A 7,700-nucleotide genomic window follows, 5' to 3' on the forward strand; every position below is an offset into this window, starting at 1 on the left:
GTACCTATTTACTGTTAACAGCTGACAATTCAAACCTTAAACTGCTTTTAAGGTGTTTACGCAAAGATTAAAAGTGACATTTCTTACTAAAAGTGATGTTAAACTACATTTAGTAAGCTAAAAGTGCTTTTAAGCAAAATTCAATTTAGGGTGTTTACTCGATCTTAAAATCGATTTTAAGAGCCTTAAAACAACTTTTAAGGCTCGCGTAAACGTAGTGATATACTCCTAACTAACCCCATTATAGGCGTGAATACGTTCATACATTCCAAACTAAACCCAAACTAAGCCAATTGTTTGGGAGACAAGTTAAAAAAGTATTATGATCAGATCAGATAAGATTTTCAGATTTTTGAATATAATTTAATAAAATTATTATTATAATAAATTTAATATTTTCTAATTTTTATTTATTTATTTTATCCACTAGGGTTTTTATCACAAATTAAAGCATTAACTATTGTTATTTAAAACAATAGATAATGAAAGAAACTCAAATTCTGTAATGAATGGGATTCCTATATTAAGTTAAAATAAACTTTTGCAATTATGCGCAGGTAAAACATTGCTTCTTTTAACTCAAATTTTAGTTAAAGCATTAATAATTTCATTATTTAATAAAAAAGATATTTTACTTTGTTTTATTGTATATAAGAAAATAATAAATTATATACATATTTAAATAATAAAATTATTATTATTATTAGTTGGCCATTACAGACGTGGGTTGTCCTTGGCCCCGTCGAATAGCCTCCGCCAGTCAGCCCGATTAGTTGCTTTCTGATGCCAGTTGGTAGTATCGAGCGCCCTCAAATCGTTGGTCACCTGGTCCTTCCACCGATGATGCAGACGTCCTCTACCGCGTTTTCCACCTGCGGGTACCGAATCCAATACTTTTCTAGCCGGAGCACTTTCTTTCATTCGCACGACATGACCAAGTCAGTGTAGCCGATTAACTATGCACTTAACTATGTCAATTTCGCGGTATAGCTCATACAGCTCATCGTTCAATCTAATTCGATACTCGTTGCCAACGCGTATGGGACCATAGTTCTTCCGAAGAATTTTTCTCTCGAATGCTCCTAACGCCTTCTCATCACCGTTGGTAATTGTCCAAGCTTCTGCACCATACAGCAAGACAGGCATAAGAGATTTGTAGAGTGTGATTTTTCTTTGTCGAGAGAGGGTTTTATTTCTCAATTGCTTACTTAGCCTTAGTAATATTTGTTGGCAAGAGTGATTCTTCGTTGAATCTCAAGGCTGACGTCATTCTTGTTGTTTAAGCTGGTTCCTAAATAAACAAAATGTTTCACAACTTCGAACTTATAATTGTCAACAGTGACGTAGATCCCAAGACGCTCAGGAGATTTGTTTGTTGACAGAAAGTACTTTGTTTTGTTTTCATTTACCACAAGACCCATTTCCTTTGCTTGTTTTTCTAAGTTGAAAAATGCGGCACTGTCGACGAGGGTTTTCAGACAAATAATATCAATATCGTCGGCATACGCAAACAGCATCACACTTTTGTAGAATATGCCAGTACGGTTTAAATCTGCTGCTCGAATTATCGTTTCCAACATTAGGTTAAAGTAGTCACACGACAAGGAGTCACTCTGTCTGAAACCTCGTTTGGTATCAAACGGCTCGGAGAGGTTCTTTCCAATTCTAACGGAGCTGGTGGTGTTGCTCAACGTCATTTTACATAGCCGTATAAGTTTTGCTGGGATACCAAATTTAGACATAGAGTGTGTTTTTAGTCGCAGTGTCAGAAGCAGCTTTGAAGTCGACAATTAGATTGTGTGTATAGATTTATTTTTCTTGAGTCTTCTCCAGGATTTGACGCTCTGTGAATATCTGGTCTAGGGTGGATTTGCTAAGTCTGAAGCCACACTGATGAGGTCCAATCAGTTGATTTACGATTGGCTTCAATCTTTCACAAAATACGTTTGACAGAACCTGCGATAGTTGGCGCAGTTTGCAGGATCACCTTTTTTGTGGATTGGGCAAAGAATCTTAACTTCCAATCGTTGGGTATGCATTCGACCATATGTTGCGAATTAGCTGTAGCATGCATTTTGATAGCTATAGCTTCCAGCTTTAAACAGCTCAGCCGGTAAACCATCGGCACCTGTAGCTTTGTTGTTTTTGAGCCGCGTTATAGGTGTTTTAACTTCATTATGATCGGGAGGTGAGACGATTATTTCATCACCAACGATTGAAAATTCGGAATCATCTTCGCTTTCAGTCACATTACTACTACCGCCATTTAGCGGTTTCAAGTAGTGATTCCTTCAAATATTAAGCATGCTTTGGACATCTATCACCAGATTACCGTTTTCATCTTTGCAGGAATCAACTCCGAGTTTATAACCATTTGTCAGGCTTTTAATTTTTTGACAGAATTTTCGTGCCATATTCCTGTCGCCCTGCTTCTCAAGCTCTACGTACTCACGTCCTTCTGTTTCCTTCTTTTTTCGCCTGAAAAGTCGTTTTTCTTCCCTTTTCTTTTGCCGATATTGCGGCTTGATAATAATAAAATTATTAAAATAATAAAATAAATATGTAAAATAACAATTTTGTATTATTTACTTTTAAAATATTCATTATATTTATTTCTGATCATTTATCCAGCAGACAAATAATGCGATTTTTACATCTAAATCAACATATGATATGCAATTCTTTTCTTTGTTTTGCTCAGTTTCTTACTTTTCGTCATTAAAAAGTGCCATGGTTGCCAAAATTCAACAAAACAAATTTGAAACTGTTGTTGTTCCCAATGTGATGGGATTATATTTGAGATTTAATGAAAACACATTAATTATATGAACAGTTTATTTTTATTTTATTTAATCATTTATTAGTATATTATTATTATGATCTTAGTCAGATCACGTTCTACAATGGACTGTCTTCAGAAACTTATTCTAAATCTTACAATAGTTTCATTGTTTATTTTTAATTGATATATTTATCTTATTCTAACAATATTCTCTTAATTCTAATTGGTTATTCTTATATACTTTGCAATTATAATTTCCATATACTTCCTATTTATAAATGACACATTACTTAAGACAAGAAATGCATAGTAAGTACTTACTGTGCATTTGTTTGCCATGTGTCTCATATTCACATGTGTTCCGATTTGTGTGGTGTCAATATATTTGACACCACATGAGCTCTTAACCGAATTTCAAACGGCAAATTATTTATGTCAGAAGTATCATTTTCTGACTCATGCCATAAATTACTAAAATGCAATGGTTAGCTCATTTAAATCAGAACATAAGTGTAAAGAAGAATATGAATGCAATAGTCATCAAAGGCGGCTTTAACATTGAGTAAGGTCAACTATAGATATACCATTACACCAAAACTGCTGTCTCTAAAGCCATTCAGAATAAGGGAGTTGTGTTTTTGGGAATAGCGTGGGAATAGGGAGTTTTGTTCCCTCGGAGTATTCAGAATTGCTATGTTAATGTTTTCTTACCATAAGACCTATGTACAAATAAAAAAGGAAATAAAAACAAAAATATATATGATTTGATATATGATTGCAATATTCGTTGAAATTTCCAATGAAAGTTCACAATAGTTCGCTTATTGCGTTGGTAGGACTTCGTTTTAACTGACTGAAATGTGTGACCAGTATACAACTACTGGCATAGATAGAGAAAATAGTGTTGTTGTTTTGCGTACATTTCGGCCAGTATAGGCCAGTAACTTGCTGTCTTTTCCATACTTGCAAGCCACCGAAAGACCTAATATTAACATTATTTGCGACACCCTAGCAACAATTTAACTGAAGCACTATTAACAGCACATAATGCAACTTTTAATATTTTATCGACGCTCCAGTTAAGTTGTTGTCCCAGCTTAACATTGAATTTTTTTCATTCAGTCTTTCAAAAATATACTCGCAACTTACGAAAGAAAGCGTGTGAAGTAACAACAATGCTTTTAAAATCTTAAAACAATAAGAAAAAAATTGTCATCATTGTCCTTCTATTATTCATATTGTTTTCTTTTATTTAAATTAATTAATTTTTAGTGTTTCCAATATTTTTATTTCATATTACACACAACACAAAATAACACATATATAAAAAAAAACAGTTCACATCTTTTAAAAGTGATGCCAATTTTTTAACCAGATTTAATGGCGTTTTTTTAGAACTCTGAAAAAATGTGGCTATAAATTTTTAAAATAAATTATTTCACATTTGCTAAGTTGCTTAAAAATATAAATTGAATGACACAATTTAGCAATGTGAAATAATTTATTTATTTCCAAAATTAATACTTAATTGCTACCTTAAGACAGTTCATTCATTTAGAATTAATCCTGTATTTGGTCACTAATTGCTTTATATCTGTAATCAAAAGCTTTATTGTCAGACGAGGTGATCTCCATAAAATGTATTGTGACTTTGGAGCGTGCCATTAGCTTAAGAAATTTCTGATTACCTTATTATAACCGTACCTTGTTATTTAAGTTCGAACAACGCTGTTGACGAGCGCGGTTTAAGGCGCTTTTACCAGCAAACGATTCGCCTTATTGAAGTAAGTTCTTCAACGTACAGATCAGATCAGCCAGTATTTTTTGTAGTTTTTGGATTTATCATTTTTTATTTCTTATAATAAATAATTCAATACTATTTAATTATATTTTTCAATTATTAATATTGAATTATTTCGTTAAGTCCTGGCAATTATCCTGTGTATTTGCAAGCTGTTCTTACTGTAAATTTAGTTGTTGCTGTTTTTTGTCTTTAAACGGGAAGTCATTGATTTTAGCTGTCTTGCTTCGTCTTTAATTAAAATTTTGTTAACTTTTTTTGATAAACCTTATTCGCGTTAACATAATATTTTTTTTAATATTTCTTTTATTTAACATAAAGTGTAGTTTTCAAATTGTATTTTATTTTTAATAAATAATTAGTAATTTTAAAACGTGCGTTGAAAATGATCAACGTACGTTAATAACAATATATGGTAATGTATACCAATTAACAATTAACAAAGTAAATATTAATAAAATTTTATGATTCCTAAAATACTAAAAAAAATATTCATCAAGATTAAGTACAGCCGAATAAACTGGAACCAGCAATTATTATCAAACTAGCAAAGGCAAAATAAGTTTGTGCTAGACTATTATTAATAATTCTAAATAATGGGGTTATATAAATTCAATTGATATTCTATAAACTTAACTTCTTTGTGACAAAATTTAAAAAAATATAATAATAGTTAGAGTTTTTTAAAAGTGTACATTCATTTTATTAAAGTTTAAATACAAATGTTAGTGAAACAAGCATATGTGTATTTCTAAACTTTGACCAGAATACTTGATTTATGTAATCAATCGTGGAGCATGCAAACCATGAACATTTTCAATAGGCGGGCAATGAGTAGCTCCAAAGGGTCCCCAATCATGAAGACCACGCGAATTAGCTAGGCGATGTGTTAAGCGATGAGCAATGCTAAACCCGCCACTTCCTTCTAATTGTGTTAGTACAATTATAACTTGCCTACATAAAATAAAAATATAACTACCATTTGAAAATGCTAAGTTTAAAATTTTTACCTTTGTAATGGAGGAACTGAATCAACAGTCTTTAGTTCTCCTCTTGTAGAAACTACATTGTAACTTTCATGGCAGTCACATTTCACGTGAATCCATTTATTTTCATGACGATTTTCCACCATCACTACCAGTCCAGCCCACCCCTTAAAACATTTTATTATATATATGAAAGTTTTTATTATAAGGCTTAATTTTTACATACTTTTGTAAGGTAGTAAGCAGTCATTCCTTCTCTTCCTTCATGTCGCTGTCCTTTAGTAAGCGTTAAGTTTATAATAGCATCAGCCAGTATATGTAAGGGCGGATGAATTTGCTCTACCAAAAGACGTTTAGAACTATGAATTGCTAATATACACTGTGGATACTGTAGTGGGTCTTCAATTCCGGTATGCCAATGGTTGAATGCAAGACAGACTAATAGATACATGTCACGCTCAAGCATTTTATGACAACCAACAAAACCGCGAACCTTAAGAAAAAAACAATATTTACAGCTTTTATATAAATTATATTTAACTATATAAATGTTTAATAATGAGTACTTCTTATTTATTATTTCTTATTACCCCAACTCTTTTTTTACACGGTTTCTTTTTACACGGATTTGAAGTTTCACGGTTAAAAAAAAATTTTTTTTGTAAAAAATTTTTAATCTAGTACGGTCTCAAAATCACTGTCTTGTTTGACACTTGGTATTTTTTTTTACACGGATTTCTGAGAAACGTATCTACCGTGTAAAAAAAGAGTTGGGTGTATTATTATTTATTCTTCTAACTCATAATTCATAGCTTTTAAATATCTTGCTTATAATTATATTGAGAATCGCGCTAGCCGATGAGTGATCTTATTGAAGCCAGTAAGTAATTTTTTAAATATCTTATGCCGTTTAATCTGAATTTATTATAAAAAAAATCTGTTGAATGGTTCGATACTGGCAAAAAAGGAGTCGTAAATTTATTTCCCGAACAAACTGTCGTTTAACTAGAGTAAACAGTTAAGATAATATAATTTAATTTATTTAAATTAAATTGTTTATTTCTTCTTCTTTTTTTTGCAATTCAGTTTCGAATATTGGTGATCATATAACATAAAATTATGTACATTGTTTAAATTAACTTTAGATAAATATAATTACAATTTTTTTACGATTTCTGCATATTGTTTTCTGCATCTAACTATATTTATTAGGTTGCCGAACTCTTGTATTCGAGTCCATTGACGTATGTTATTATTATTATTATTTTATTATTATTATTATTCTGTTATTATTATTATTATGTTATTATTATTATTATGTAATTATGTTGGGCACAAGTAGAGGAGAAATGGATATCTCGGGACGGACGAAACTCGACAACTGAACTTTACAGTTTATGATACTAGAACAATTTTTAAACCATTTAGCGTTCCGACGCGGACCTTGCTAATAATTTTATAATAAAGTTATAAATATTACTTTATTTTTTATTTTTGAAGTCTTATCTGTATATTTGTCTTTAATTTTCAAAGCGCCTAAAATTAAATTTTGTTTTCTTTTTATTTAGTAAATTTGTAATTATATTTTTTGTGGTTATAACCGCATTTTTTTTTTGACATTTAATGACTTTTTCATTTTATAAATATACGTTTGTACGAATATCAATTAAGTCCATTTTAGTTTTTAAGAAAATGTACAAAATAATTTGTCCTTGAAGCACTTAATAAAAAATAAAATAAAAATTAATTAAACAAATATCAGGGATAAGCTGTCACAAAAACAAAATATACGATTTCATATAACATATAGGTCGTGTGCGAGTTAGGCTAAGTTGCGTTCTAAATGAGGGAAATTCTAAGTTGTGTCGATAATGTATTGATGTGTCGATACGTGTTGATAAATGGCAAAATGTGTGAAGTGCAAAAAATCCCAAAAAATCTCCCATTTGGTTTAGCATCAACTTAGCCTAACTCGCACACGTCCATAGTAGATATACTGCACGAAGAAGATAATTCCAATTATTATTTCCATAAAATAAAAAACAGAGTTAAAAAGGAGAAACTTAAAAATAATTTTTCCCCAAAAATTACAAAAATAATAAAACTATGCAAAATATGATACATGAAATAT

At 30.8% G+C, this 7,700-nt stretch overlaps 1 protein-coding gene across 1 annotated transcript; it reads right to left on the bottom strand.

Moving 5' to 3' along the window:
- Nucleotides 1–5,256: 5,256 nt before the first annotated feature.
- Nucleotides 5,257–6,623, bottom strand: LOC119664444 (calpain-D-like; the record flags this gene model as incomplete). The annotated part of the gene is given in 3 exon segments (XM_038073931.1): nucleotides 5,257–5,537; nucleotides 5,594–5,736; nucleotides 5,796–6,623. Coding segments are annotated over 3 exon segments (561 nt in total). The 3' UTR covers nucleotides 5,257–5,359.
- Nucleotides 6,624–7,700: the final 1,077 nt, after the last annotated feature.

This window comes from Teleopsis dalmanni, unplaced genomic scaffold, assembly GCF_002237135.1.
Source record: "Teleopsis dalmanni isolate 2A unplaced genomic scaffold, ASM223713v2 unscaffolded_contig_1930, whole genome shotgun sequence".
In the NCBI taxonomy this organism is placed as follows: domain Eukaryota; kingdom Metazoa; phylum Arthropoda; class Insecta; order Diptera; family Diopsidae; genus Teleopsis; species Teleopsis dalmanni.